Raw genomic sequence first — 15,918 nt, forward strand, 5'->3', positions numbered from 1 at the left:
TATGTGATCAAAGTGGCAGGTTTCCAAGAAGCAGACTAGTGTGGCCCTAAAGATGTTAAAAAAGATATTTAAGAGATATGTTCCCTGCCAGTCTCCACAGTCAATAGCTAAGATTTTGGATAGGTCGGTGCCTAACGTGACTTGCTACGTTTAATGGTTCATAAAGGAAGTGAACCAAGAAACTTCCTTCCCACTAATTCTAGCATGTATGACTGGATGATTAACCAACACATTGTGATCAATGGTATCAAAGGTTTCCAAAAAATCACCTGTGATCAATGATATCAAATGTTTAAAAAAAAAATCAGAGCTTATGCCTGGAATTTGTTACAAAAGGCCAGATGCTTTTCTCAAAGTATTTGTAGTGTTGTTTCTGCCTTTCACTTAGGATTAAAACCCACTTGGAGTACACTTTAGAGGTTGATTGTCTCCAGACGTGCTGAAAGACAACTGATCTTTAAACTCTGATGCATGATAGGCCCAAATGGGACAGTAATTGGATAAATGTTCTCTATCAGCATTTGTTGTTTTCAGGATAGAGTTTCTGAATGGCTTGTTTGAGTTTATGGGGGATTACGCCTGTGGTTGGAGAGACATTAGTAAGTTTGTTGATGGTGGCAATATTATCAATGTGACTTATTGTAATGGCGATTGAGGAGAGCAAACATGAATGCGTAGATCATTAGTAGTGGCCAGAAAGAAGAGGGGCAGTTACATTTGTGTACTGATCTCTACTCCTTGAACAAATCATTTGGTGGACTGGCATTCTTTACTCAAGATTAATGAACCCATCGACACACTATATGTTTCAAAAATATTTTCAACCTTAGATCTAAAAAGTGCAGATCGCGAAATTGTCTTACAAAAAAAACATGAGATCACAAGGCATTAATCACTGTTAAAGGGGCTTTCACTTAGTTAGTTTTTTTTTCTATAGCATTGGTTTTATAATGACTATCACATTTTCTTTTTAGGCAGGAAAACGGTTTCCTTTTCATGATAAGATTTGATCTCTTAACTAAATTATTATCATGAAAGGCAAAAGGAAACCATTTTTCTGTATAAAAAGAAGATGTGAGACTCAAGATAAGGGCAGTGACATAGTAAAAAACAAAGGGGTGAGATTACAAAAGGAAAAAGTTGTCTTTAGGTAAAAATCAAGTAAAGTACGTATTTGGGACACATCATTACAGATTAGGGACTTTTGCCCAGCCCAAGCCTAGTAGAAGTTATCAATTTAGCACCAAGCCCAGGAAACAATGAACAACTGTAATGATTCCTGGGTTCATGTGGATATTACACAAAGTGTATTCCCAATTTCACCAACAGAACATATATGCTAAAACATTTTCATTTTTTTTGTAAGTATGCGTGGAACAAGGAAAGCAAAACGTGTTTTCAAAACGTTAAGAACTGTATCATTTCAACAAAAGCTATCGATAACTGTGATGCAGAACTGAAATGCTTCATAACTGTGAATGCCAGCACTTATCACTTTAGTGTCATTTTCAAACAGGTAGAAGGCTCAAATAAAACACTATTTCCTTTACCTCTTGTATACTATGATCAATGGAGCACAATTATAGACTTATAGAAAAGGTGACGCTAGCATGCAGTTTAGCTGTAGAAAAATGTAGGCAGTTTATTAGGGGAATTTAATTTATTCTACATACTAGTAACATGCCATTTAAAACACATTTTGTCAAGGCGTTGCAATATGAACTGTTCAATAAATGAACATCATTATGACACACTGTACCTAGAGCGAAAACAAAATGAATAAGCCAATTGTTTGACCTTAAATTACATGAGCTGAGACTAGTGAGTCTATGAGGGTGTCAGAGATATAGTGTATTTGCACATCCTTGTACCACCAACAAGCTAGTGGCCTTTCAGAGAGAATTAATCGCATAATTAAAAAAATTACTCAGTGGACATTTACTAATAGGAGTGATCTAGGAGTGGCTTTAAGACCCTTGACCTGGGAGCACCTTAATGCACAATATAGTGAAACAACATTTGAGTTGCTGAGAGGATGATACACATCTTCCACTGTATTCCCAATTTGAATGCAAATGTGGAATCAACGTAACAAAAAGAACAAAAGGAAGGGATAAACCTATGCCACACGAAATAACTCACAGGATTAAGAAATAGTGGCATAACATTAAATCTTACTCTGACAAAAAATACAGTTGTAAAGAAAACAGAATAAAGATAGAACATTGGGTGGCAATAGAAAATATTCAAGGAAAAGAAGGGTGACATGGATTGTTTTAAACTATGCATGTTTAGACAGCCAGGAAAGAAAACTACCTATACTTAAAAAAAACTGAAAATGGTTAATTTAAAACTTAGGGCCTCATTACAATGACAGTCGGTGAGACCGCCGACAATCATAGTTTCGGGCAGGAACCGTCCGACAGTGAGTCGGTGGTCCCCCCCACTATATTAGGTTATGACTGCCATGCAGGCGATCATAAAATGCATTTTTTAGGGCCGCTTGTGCTCCAACCCAGGAAAAAGGCTTCAGCACAAGCTGTGCTAGAAAAAGGCACTTTGTGCACATCATGTACAATGTGTCAGGCACCATGTGGTGCCTGACACAAGGTGCATGGATGTGTAGTGGGACACCACATGTACCCTCCCTGGCCACTTAGCAGTAACCCATGAGGGATGTGCCCTGCTTGGGGCCGCCAAAGTCCCTTTCTGTTTTAATATTCATGGCACTCAGACAACCATGAACAAGCAGTCAGTAAGGGATATCCTAATTTCTACAGCATTGCCTGCTCAGGCACTGCCTCCATAGTAGGGTTAGGAATCCGACTGCCATCCCGCACGATCTTTGATCATGTTGGAGGCAGCGATCTTTCTCCAACATTATCTCTCCAACCGCCTGCATCGTAATGCGGCAGTCGGACCAATGCCCTGGATGTCGGGCGGTCCATCCGACATTATAATGAAGGCCTTGTGGAGGGAAAACACAAATAAAATGGCAGCAGAACTTTGTATTCTGAAATGGCTGCTTGTTGTAGGGTGAAGTTATTGTTATGACAGGAGTCGATGTCTGTGGCCAGGTGTGGTGGTGGCATTGACTTTGGAAGAGGCTTTGTTAGAGGTATCTGTAGTTTATGTTTTAAAAGTGACTGCATGGTTCATGGTTCTCTAATCATTTTGTAAGTAGATTTGCCTTTGAGTCTTAGGGTGATGTACTAGTACTGCATTGTATATCACTGTTTATCTTTGGGTGTTTTGGTATGTTTGGAATTAAAGGTCACTTCATTGGTCAAAGTGCTGTGTTGGATTTGGGAGTTAAGTATTCTCTGTTTTGGGTAGATGTGGTATTTTTGGGATAATAATATGATGTATGTTTGAAGGTACTGTGCTACTTTTGGGTTCTTTGCTTACTGTGCACCAAGTTTACTGTGGTCTTTCTGGTTTTGCATTTAGAAGTCATTGTATGTCTAAGAATGATTTAGTAGTTTGGGTTTAAAAGTCACTGTCTGGCTCAGGGTGATTTAGAGGTTTTGGGTTTAGGAGTAACTCTGGTGTATGGTGCTTTGGTAGATGGTGCTGTAGTAGGCCTGGGTAGTTGTGTAACTAAATAGCTCAGGGTATTGTTGTTTTAAATGTAGAGGTCACTTTGTGGTTCAGAGTGTATTGGCAGTTTGAAGTGTTCCACATCCTGTGTGACGTGAGTGTGTTGACTTTGTTTGGGCTCTAGAGGTTACAACAAGTGTCAGGTTGGGGTTTAGAAGCTTCTATCCAGTGTTGGGAGATTTGATAGTTGTAGTAATAGAAGAAACTGTGTGACTGGTAGTGCTGCCGTACAAATTTAAGATGTAGCCTTAGCAGTGTGGCTGATGGTGGTCTTGTCATTTTGGATTTCAGGGTCATCATGTGGGTAATTCCGTGGACTTGATTCACTATGTTATTTGCACATTTACGTTTAGCTTCCACGCAAATAGCCTTCTTTATGACTTGAAAATCACTTTATCAATTCACAAAAATTTACAACACAAGGATTTTCGTACCTGTAAATTGATAGCCATGGGCAAGGAGAGTGGGGATACCCAGAACGCCTGCAAAAACCCCCGAGATATGTTTATGTGTAGGTATTCACTTACTTTTTTTACACCCACTCCTATACTCCAAATGGAACTTTACTGCTAACAAGGGAAAGAATATCTGAAGGTAAAAAAACATATTTATTCCCTGGAGAAAAAAGACAGTGAAAATCTACAAATACACAGTTATAGGAGGTATTTCTCAGTGTGCGATTGTACACTTTGTACAATAACATATTCCAGGCCATTAAGCCGTGGGTGCAGGTTTCTATATTTTGATGACAATCAGGCTGACTCTGGATCAGGGTACTCAGAGTGTTTTGACATTAAAGGTGGTTATCTGCCTCATGCAGTGTGTCATTTTGGTTTTAGAAATAGTGGCCTGGCTCAGGAGTCCTGTGGAAGTTTAATTTATTTTTGGAGTGACTCTATGATCCTTGTGGGGAGTGGTGAAAGCAGGCTTGAGTGCCTGAACTTGTAACCACAACAGTGTATCCTAAAAGACAGCAGCTTCATCTGTAGTGAAACAACCATTACTGCATTGATTTGAAGGAACAACGCGCATTACCAAGAACCTTCATCCAGTGTTGTCACCCCTTGAACCATCACCTCATATTTTGAGCACCAATTTCTGGGAAAGTTTGGTTGTTGGCATCTGATCATTGTGTAGGAGCAAAACATAATGCATGTTTTTCTCTCATTTTACAAGGTACAAAGTGGCCTATGATCCTGAGGGCTGGGTCACTGTTGATGAAAACACCGGTGTTGTCACATCTGTAAAAGAACTTGACCGCGAATCACCATTTTTAAACAACTCTGTCTACTCTATCCTTATTCATGCTGTTGATGACGGTGAGTAACAAAATAGATACAGACCAAGACTTTCCTCACAGAGGACAAAAACACAATTATTTAAGTATGTGAGGCTCATGTGTTAGTCTTGGTAAGCCAGTTGGACACCTGTGATTCACTTCTGAGAACTTTTATATCCAATAAATATGCTCAATTTACTTTAAAAGCAATATGTATTATTGTCCCTTAAACATATGACTTTCCAATATCCCAGAACGCTCTTTGAAGCTTTGAACTGTGATCAATAATTCTAACTGTAGTTTCTTAAAGATATACGTAAAGCAGCAATTTAACTATAAAAGGTGTCATAAATGCCTGACCTATATTAGTCTAGTCTGTATGGTGCAGATTCCAAATTCAATCAAGGATTTAATAGAAGCATAAAAAGATCTTTAAAAAAGCTTTCTCTTTTTCGTATTGTGTTTCTGTCGATTTATCTGTGACAACTAGCTTTAGTGTCCTCATATTGAAAGTTTTTTACTGTCCAAGATAATTTGTATTTCAAAATATTTGCATAGAAGCTATACATGCACTGATATATAAAATGTAAGTATCCAGTTCAGACAGAATGCACCTTAAATGGCCTAAACAATTATAAAGCACAGCCACAAACCACTGGTCAAAAACCTTTTTTGACCATGCAGAACTTTACCCCTCTCTTAAATTGACCTTCTTTTTGAGTCCTACGGATTTCTATTGGACAATTCCATTATTGTGTAATTTGGTAGTCTAGTACTGTAATCCCATACTTAATTACACAAAGCTTGTCAATTTGCTTAAAAATCAAGGGATTGGGCAAACAGATAAATTCTCCAAGGTAAAGTGCAGAATTAAGAGGGGGTTCTACAAGAATGTATAATTATTTTTCAAACACAGTAGTATCTGCAATCCTCCCTAAGGTGAATCAATCTAGTGAAGATGGTGCTGTCAAGTAAAATGATATATATGTGTTCTGCTCCCTTACAAGTAATGTACAGCAGCCTTCTTTTAATAGGTCAACACACTTCTTTTTTTGTAAAAATGGAGGTATAAAAAACTTAGGAAAGTCCCTCTGTTCTATTAACTGTCATTACGAGGGGTGACAGGTGCTCCAAAAGCTCCAGTGTTACACTAGTCTGCTTCAAGACATTACCACTGTGCCAACAATCGAAGCTGTAGAACGGAAATCAACGGAAGGATGGATGGAACGGAAGGATGGATGGGAGGAGAATGAGCTAGACCAATGGGCTTCAAAATTGTCAAAATGGCTATCTTGTGTTTTTCTTTGATTTCTATGTAACTCCAATAAAATTGTTATAATGGAGATTCATTAAAAAAAGAACTAGATGAGGCCAATCAACAACATATGTTTGCAACTTGCCCAATACTTTGACTAATTTGAGACTAAGGCCCTAACTATGATGTCGGGCAGACTGCCACTGACAAGCCCTCTGTGGTGGTCCTTCCTGCATTGTGATGCAGCCAGTCACACCACACAGGTTAGGTGGAAAGACCGCCGCCTCTGACAGGATCCATGATCCCGTCGGGTGGCGGTTGAATCCTATCCCTACAAAGGAGGCAATGCCTGCGCAGGCACCACCATAGGGATTAGGATGTCCTTTTCTGACTGCCTTTTCATGATGGTCCCAATGCCATGTAAAGGCAGATGGAAACAGATTTTGAGGGCCCCAAGCAGGGCCCCAGTGGGCCACTGCTAAGTGGCCCTGGGGACACATGTTGGTGCATGGATGTGCTCAAAGTGCCTTTTTCTACTGTGGTAGAAAAAAACACTTTCCGACCGCCTGCACGTGTTCTGATCATAATAGTCTGGGTGGGATTGCTGACTCATTGTCGGACAGTCACCTGCCTGATACGATGGCAGTCAGCGATCCGACTGACCTCCATCATAATTAGGACCTAAGTTAAAAAAGAAAATATCCGGCACCCAGGAAAAAAGAATAGATATTAACAAACACATGACAAAGTTTCTTTTAAACTCCAAACAGAATGATCATTTTGTTTTTTTGTTGCATGCCATTTTTATTGCACCTCTGCAGATTGTACACCATTGGTGAAATGTTAAACATCTTAATAGTAAGATGTGAATTGTAGTGATTTTGTGTGCTTTTAAGTAGTTTCTGAATGCTAAATATAATAATTTGAGGTAGTTTGAATACAGTTCATGTTATTATATATTTACTCCCTTGTAGGGAAACTGATTGGTACTTTAACTCGAATGCATGTTTCTTGCTTCTAATTGGTATCCTCTACTGACCTCTTGATGCTGCTAATAAAACTTAACAAAAATGTTTATTTCGGGATTAGGAGAGCCTCCTCAGACGGGGACTGGAACAATTATGCTCCACGTGGCCGACATCAATGATAACACCCCTTACCTGCTATCCCCTTACATGGAAGTATGTGATCAGTTGAAGAACCCAGAACTGATGATCCATGCCGCTGACAATGACGAGGATCCTTTCGCAGGTCCCTTTACCTTTGAAATGTCAGATGAGACCAGAAATGCAAAGGATACGTGGAGATTAGGAAACACAAATGGTAAGTTTTAGAATCAGCATCATTCATTCGAAGAGCACTGAGCAGGTGCTACCGATACTCATGTTACTCTTGAAAGGGCCAGGCCCATAAATTCTAGACCTAATCTTGAATCACAATCTGATGGCTCTTTATAGCAGCATGTAACTGTAGAGGGGAGAAAGTTGTTAATTATTGCCAATTAATTCTAGAGGAGCTTCTCCACACATAATAACCACAGACAACTACGTTAATTCATTACAATGCCAAAATAACTTGACATAAAGACACCTCAAGATGAGAGTGTAGAAATACATTGGAATCAGCATAAAGCCAAACCTGTGCAACCAGTTTAAAGGGTGCAATATATACAAAACAATTCATTCATGAAGCAGAGTACTGAGGATCAGGAAGCATGAGTCCAAGTTTCCCTGCACCGAGGGTTGATGAATAAAAACCATTAATCTATCCCTACACTAATGCTAATATCACATTACTACTTAAGCATCTTCAGGTAAAAGAACTACAAGGTGTTAGCATTTGGAGTATCCCTAAGAAGTCTCTCCACCACCAATGGGTCAGATAGCATAACGCTTTGAGACAGAGCTTGTTCTAAAAAGCTCTCTCTCCAAAGGTTTACAGACAGAATATCGACCACAAAAAAATATAGATGTAAAAAATATTGAGGGAAAAATACAGAATACAAAAATATCGACTCCCTATACTTTAAAAAGTAAGTACAAACAAAATCGGAAAAAAAATGTTTGTAATAATATATTTGTATTCAATATCGATTTAAAAAATATATAATTTAAAATATTAAAATAAACATAAATTGAATACTAATTTTAATTTAAAAAAAATTAAATATATATTTTGACAAATACAACAAATAAACCTCCTTTTAAAATATATAAACACACACACACATATATATATATATATATATATATATAAATAAACTAATATTTTAATTAATGATATCATTAAAAAATTCTTAAATAGCATAATATTATCAAAAATATATGTAAACATATTTAAATATACCAAAAGCATAAAATAATAAATACGGGAATCAATTTAATTTAAAATAAAAACACACATATTTTACAATTTAATTAAAAACAATTTACAAACTAAACATTTTGTAAATTGTAATAATATTACTATAATACATCAAACAAATATGTAAATAAATTACAACATAAAATAAATGATTACAAATTAAAATAAATACATATACATTTCCCACCACACTGACAAAAACACATCACATTTCATGTTATTACATTTCGAAATTATAACACTTCACCTTAATACAACAAAGGATTATATGCGGGTGCACTCTACACGTCTGATTATAATGCACCCCTATAAATAAACTTCAATTTCGGCTACATCACCCTTTAGCCTTCCTTGGTTATGTCTGTTTTGGATTAGAAACAATGATGACGGCAGCCCCTTCGGGATCCTAAACAAATACATTTCCCTACCTCTTCCTTTAAATATACATGATGGCTGGTCCATAGTAACAGCCCACTGGTCCTACACAGACTTTAGCTTTTCTACTCTGAATTTTAGTGCTTCAAAGAGATTCCACTCATTAAGGCCATATATGGTCTTCTTTGCTTTTCCGTACACAAAGCAGCATCAGAATTTATTACTAAGTGGACCATTTTCATTGATAAATTTGGCTATACGATAGGAGAAAAAGTGTGCAGGTGAATGTCTAATTACACTTGGGCAAAAAGGTGCATATCACTTTTCTGCTACGAGGGTCAAGCCCAGGCTCCTATGCAGAATGCCCATCTTACTAAAGATTGAGGCAGAATATGTTCCAAGAATTTGAAACATAACGTGCAACTCTAAGGGAGAGCCATGTGTGGGGAAAGAGGGGTATGTGGTACACAAGGTAGATAAGACCCAGCAATTCTGCAGCCTTTGTTCACAGGAAGAACTTCACAACACTTCTATAAGTAATGGCTGTGGACCTGGTTAATGTCCAGGTAGCTGGTATTCCTTAACCCCTTGGCTGCGGGGCGTTTTCACTTGCTGTGAATGGGGGAGGGGGGCCGCGCGTGGCGGCCCGGTGCTCATGACGAGCTCAGCTCGTCATGAGGCACAGTGGAGCTTCACTCTTGACAAGCTGAGCTCGTCACGACCAGACCCGTTTTGGAACGTTTAGCTCAGCAGGGAAATTATCCATGCGTGTGAATGTTCCAACGGTCATGACGAGCTCAGCTCGTCATGAGTGCAGCTCAACCGTGAGCACGCAACGGGTTAAAATAATAGGTTGCATGACATCATTAGCATAAAAAACTAATAACCATGAAAGCAACATAAATGCTATACAGGTTTGCAATTTGACTTGTCAGTTCCTTTAAAAGGTTGAGCCATGCTGTGCCCTGCATGCACCTGGAATATTCCTAGAACTTTGAAGGGACCAGTATTGTAGATGCTGGCAGACCATGTGGTCCAAACATTCAGAATCTTCATAATACATGAAACAGGTAGAACGTATGAGTCGCTGAAGTGGGCAAAAGGAATGTAGGTACACAAACTGAGGAAAGCAATCCATAACAACCAATATGCGGGACACAAAGCCGGTGACAAACTTAACAAAGTGGGAGCCCTACAATGCAAAAACAGTTCAACAGGTACCATTTCACAAGGTCTGATTTTATATATAGGCATCTGATACCACTGTGAGTGTCCTCCATCAGTGCGGCAACGCAAACGTTTGTGGCCCTCTGCAGTTTGTATTGTATTGTATTGCATTGTAGCATTTAATAATTGCTTACTGCACCTATGTGGGGCGCTGAAGAGCTTGACTAGATGAGTAGGGTATGCAGTTGGAAGGATATTATTTTGTTTTGCTACCAAGTAGTTAGTGTTTTCGTGTTGGGCATGATTATCTCAGAGATTCGGATATTATGTTATTGAATGCAGCATTAATCAGTGAGTTGGAGGGTGAAGAGTAAGGGACAGATGGAGAGTTTTATGGTTTTCAGTTTGTTGTCAGCTTTTAATAGCTCTGCAGACCCCTTTATGATATTTCTCATGATATAGCCTGCTTTGCTGTTTACTTCCCTGTGTTGTCCAATCTGCAATCATATGTATTGTTGTGATCCTGAACTGGCATGGTTGGAGGGAAAGAGAAGTAGAAAGATCTGAAAGGATGGGTATTTTTGTTAGCATCCCATATCTGAGTGTCTTTTTGTGAGACAGTTTTTATAGATATTTGCAACCTGCAGTGAATGGACTATATTAAAGTCCTCCAAAATTGTCCAGTAAGGCGTGACAGATCTCTTTAGTTATTCCGCGCCTGTTCATTTGGTGATGTTTAGTTTTTGACTGTACTGTGCTGCTGATGTACAACCCTCATAGCAGATGTGTGTTATGTTAATGCAATAGATATAATTTACAATGTGTTGCTCACTGCGGTGTGTTATGGTTTTAGCATTATTGTGGGCCATAACAGTTATATATGGAAGTACATAACTATATAATGCCACGGTGAACCATGGGTCAGCAGTTTTTTTTGTTGCTTACCTCCATAATGGGAGCAGTTTGCTGGTGAGTTGGGTGCAGTTCCCGAGTTATGAGGTGAGGATTGCCCTTGAGGAAGTGAGTGTTTTCTGAGTCCTGTTTTCTGAATGCAGGTGGTGCAGTTATTTAGGAAAGAGCGAAGTTTGCACTTGTCTCCAGAAGTGTATATGCTCCTAGCTGTTTCTAATGTTGGCCTGTGTGCTTTTGTGTTGGGTTTGGGTGCACAGTACTCACATAAAACCACATGTGGGCCTTGCTGAGTCCCACGGGAGAACAGAAGTTCACAACTGTATTCATTTTTTCAACACGGGGGATGTTAACCCCTTCCATGCTGATGACGAGCTCAGCTCGTCATCAGCATTACCTACCCTGTGCGGATGACAAGGTGAGCTCGTCACGTTACATGGTATTTATGAAAATGCCGCACACAGCGGGAAAAACGGGCGCACGCCACAGGTTAATATATATATATGTGAACAAGGCTCTTGCGAGCCGAAACGTCATGAGACTTCTACTGCACCTGAAATAAAAATTGAAGCACTACAATTGGTCCGTGTCCGTTGGCTTTCTTCCTGGCTGGAGTGTGTCCAGAGCGCGAGAAAAGTGACGGAGTCGTTGAGATATATATATATATATATATATATATATACATATACACAAAAGCTAACTGAAGTGCAAAATGACGCCCATCCAAAACGGGTCGGTGCTCGGAAGTGGACGCTTACACTCAATATTGCAACAGTTTTCCTGCACGCTGGTTAGTATGAGAAGAATGAGCCACTCCGAATGTAGAGGTTCAAGAAGATGAAGGTTTAATGGCACAAAAATGACACGTTTCGACCTCTCTCGGGGTCTAGGTCACATGACCAGATTCAAAGTTCAGGAACACATATAGCGTCATGCATGACGCAGCGTGCGACATAGACATAGTGAAAAGACTGTACGGGTTTGAAGTTGCAAACTAATTAATAAATTATAAAAATAAATCTGGACAAATCATTCATTGCCAGTAAACTTTGTCTGATCGATACATTAAGTTATTTATTAATTACATGGTTTTACTCTAACCAACAGATTAATAGACATGTATTAAAACTTGAGCATAGACCATCAATGTTCGTATTGCAAGCTAAAAGCTATTTATGCAAAATTGAGATTCACAAAATAGTGATATTGTATGCAGTGGGACTCCTGTCGTATTCATATTACTTTTGGATATGTACATATCCGTTTATACTATGACTGCACTTTTCTGGTATCTTCTATTGTATGTTATTTATTCTGTATACAGCTTGTTGCATCGTTACTGATTGATTATCACACACTTCTGTTTGGGCGCGAGGGGGGTATCCTCTATGATATTAGGTGTATGGGTTCTATTGGTAGATTTTTGAGGATAGTACAATGACATTTCAGACCGACCCATAGGTTTTTATCACTGGACTGTGCTTCGATACAAATTCTCATTGAGCTTCTCTTTTTCACCTCATGCTGTGATGCATTTTGACAATGAATTATGTTATATTTCGTGTTTTATTTATGTACAACTTTATAAGGTTTTTAACTGAATTAAAGTACTTTTGAATGAATGAATGACTGGTTGATTGGGCCACCCAGAGAATGCCAGCTCATCTATCACATGCCATAAGGCCCTCGTTAAACTGCTATACATCTTGGGTTCTCATAGTTGTATGAAATAATGTGAAGGGATCATTTCAGAGCAATGGACGCCTTCCATTCGACAGTTCTTGGGACTATAACTAAAGCATTCTTTCTGTCCCGCAGATGGTTCAGCCGAACTTCGAATTCTGAAAAATTTGCCCAAGGGAAATCACACAGTAGGCCTGAACATTTACGACCGCCAAGGACATTCAGCGACACAGAATCTTGTTATCCGAATATGCTCCTGCCCGGATGGTCGCGTATGTGAGAAGATGGCACCTGCAGCTCACTTCCTGGGTGGTGGCAGCATTGCTGTAATGCTGGCTGCTCTGATGCTCTTTTTATGTAAGTGGTGATTGAGATGTGTAAGTTCTTCCTATTTAACACTTGGCATAGCATAGCTCATTCTAGTTGAGGGCTTGATTTATTAAACATCAGTATAGCAGCATAGGTAAATCAGTGTCCTTCAAAGTATGATGTCCACCTGACAAGTTTCATATTGATTGTATCTGCATCATATTGAGGATTAGATCATGAATTTATATGTGGAGTTACACACATTGTGAAGTGTTCCATTCATGCTGTGATTCTGTTTACTACAAACTCTGGGCTAAGCCCTGCTATTTAAGGTAAAGCAAACAAAGTAATATCCATCTATATCCCAAGCTTGTCTTTGGTTGACACCCCATCTGGACTTAACAACATAAAAAGTTTAGTCTAGTGCAGTGGGGTTTCTACTTCAAAAGCACATTTCTTGTGGAGCTGATAATATCTGGTAATGTATAAAAGGATATTACTATTACATTATGATTTAATAGTATACACCTTCAAAATGAATATACTTCATATATGTTTTCCGTGATGGCCATGTGTGATTTTTTAAACTATATTTACTAATACTCACCACAGCTGCTTATTAATAACAAGAGAATAGGCAAAATATCTGTCTACTAAATCTAACAAGAACTAAGAAAACAATTTGTTTTTTAAATATCAGAGTGGTTGCAAAGAGGTCCTTACTGGCCAGAGACAGCAACATATAGGTAGTAACTGTTACTCCTACCTGCCATTGAATGATGTTCATGGTCAAAGAGCACAATTCTTCATTTCTTAGCACTTTTATCAAACATTGTTGGAGTGAGGGTGAGATCACCCTGAAATATCACAGTCTAAGGGGCGATCCCTGGACTTAGCATAAAAGAAGCCCCACCTGGTAATCATATAATGAGTGCTAAAAAGCTGAGCCAGAATATTAAGGCAACAAAGTACTGTTTATAAAGAAAAAAATATTTCGTTAATTTACACATTTTGAGAAAGAGATTTGAATGATAACTAATGAGTTGTCCAGAACTATTGTGCATGAATTTTACAGAAACAGGACAGGACATTTTGAGATTTAAGTCAATCATTAAGTTAAATAACATATATTCAAATTTAAAGAGGAACACAAATAATAATAAACACCAATATACATGAAAAAAAGTGTATGGAACTCAGTTAAAACCCTCAAATCATTGTTGAAAAAGATAGCTATAAATTGCCCCCCCCCCCAAATGTCAGCAAATCCGAGAGATAATGTAAAGATTGTTAATGTTTTTTATCGGTCAATAACTTTCTGCAATATTTGATAGGTTGTGTATGCACAACCCAAATATTGATATGTTTATACATGGTGTTACTACATAGATAATGTATGACAGCCAATAATTTGAAACATTGAACCTACAGTAGAAAACCTTGATTAATGTTAAATGTGCCCTACATTAGCATTTAGTGGCTAGGGATTCTGTTAGTTGGCTAAATTCATGAAAGATCGATTGCTTCATTCACAATACCTCATTCCGCTCCATTAAATGATATCAAGAAAGCGTCTCTTGGTGCTGGAGAATGCAGTGGTTGGACAGGTCGTCATCTTCTCATATATCTGGCCCTCTTCTCTCCCACTTTAGTGGCCTTGCTTCTTCTGACATGCCTTCTCTGTGGCTCCTCCCAGAAGAGTGGTGGATTGCCACCTTTCGATGACGGGAACCAGACGTTAATCAAATACAACGAGGAAGGTGGCAGCTCCTTGACACAGGTACTGGGGTGTGCAAGTGATGGGTCAGTGATTGGATCAGGGACTAGGTTTGACAAAGTGGTGATAATAGCCCAGCTTTCAGCTGCTTTCAGATTTAGACTCCTAGGTGTAGTTATTTTTTTACACTGATTTGTTTTGAACAAGTGAGGTCTCTTCATTGTAATGTGAGAATGAAATGCTTGGTCCCATTCCACTAAGTTGTAGTTTGTGATTTGCTGTAATTCTAGCCTCATGATCAATCTTGGCCCTCACATTTGAGTTAAAGACAAATCTATGACCAGGGAATGAAATACGGGGTGACACTAATTGGCATTTAAATCATAGTTTGCATGAGCAGACAGTATATGCTTGTTAAACGTCTACTTTAGAAACCCTAATACAAGATGCAAATGATTATGTCAGTCGTATCAGCTGTCTGCTAATGTCTGCATATACAGTAAATTTCCTTCCCGAATCACTGGAACCTTATCCTCCATCGCCAAAGATCTAGTCATAAGGTAGCCATGCAGTGTTGCAGGCCCTGAAGGATGCCGATCTACACCACGAGAGCTTGCGAAAGAATTCGTGAACTTTTGTTAAGACAACGATGGATGATATACCTGTATTCAAAATCACTGAGCAGCAACATGACAAGCAAGAACCTTACTGTCTCTTGGTCTTGACTTTTAGAAAATGCCCTGTAAAGTCAGTTATTTTCCAATATTGATTTGCTGAAAATTGGAACAAGGAGATTTGTCAATTATTTTGTGCATACATGCATAAAATCTTTTTTTGTCTTTGCTTATAAAAAGTAGCACACTTAATTCTTGCATATTTGAATAAAAGGCAAGGAGTAACTCAACTTCAACAGCCATATAAAAGCAATGATATGGTAAATTTTTATATTGTTTTAACTCAAGCATTCTTGGTGATTTATTTTAAATGTTATTATAAAATGTCTAAAAACGCACTACGAAAATAGAAAGAATGCTAGGGCCTACATTCACTGATTAAAGAACCAATTAGGTCTTGTATTATGCAATATCTTTTTCGTAACTAATTTTGGACAGTGGCTAATATCTAGGAGCCTACTCAGGAAAGTAATTTGAGTACATGGAGAAGTACTCCTGTGGTACTCCCAAATCTTATTTGCAAATATCCAGATTGAGATCTCTACCCTAGCCTATGATATCTTTTATGTGTGAAGTTCTCTACCAC

General features: G+C 38.4%; 1 protein-coding gene across 1 annotated transcript in view; it reads left to right on the plus strand.

Annotated features, from left to right (window-relative positions):
* The window catches only part of CDH26 (cadherin 26), a 317,238-nt gene that overhangs the window by 249,558 nt on the left and 51,762 nt on the right, over positions 1–15,918 (plus strand). Inside the window, exons 9-12 of the mRNA XM_078651581.1 lie at positions 4,777–4,919; positions 7,224–7,457; positions 12,768–12,989; positions 14,594–14,721. Coding sequence (XP_078507707.1) covers positions 4,777–4,919; positions 7,224–7,457; positions 12,768–12,989; positions 14,594–14,721 — 727 coding nt within the window. The remainder of the gene's footprint in view (positions 1–4,776; positions 4,920–7,223; positions 7,458–12,767; positions 12,990–14,593; positions 14,722–15,918) is intronic.

Source organism: Lissotriton helveticus, chromosome 7 (genome assembly GCF_964261635.1).
Source record: "Lissotriton helveticus chromosome 7, aLisHel1.1, whole genome shotgun sequence".
In the NCBI taxonomy this organism is placed as follows: domain Eukaryota; kingdom Metazoa; phylum Chordata; class Amphibia; order Caudata; family Salamandridae; genus Lissotriton; species Lissotriton helveticus.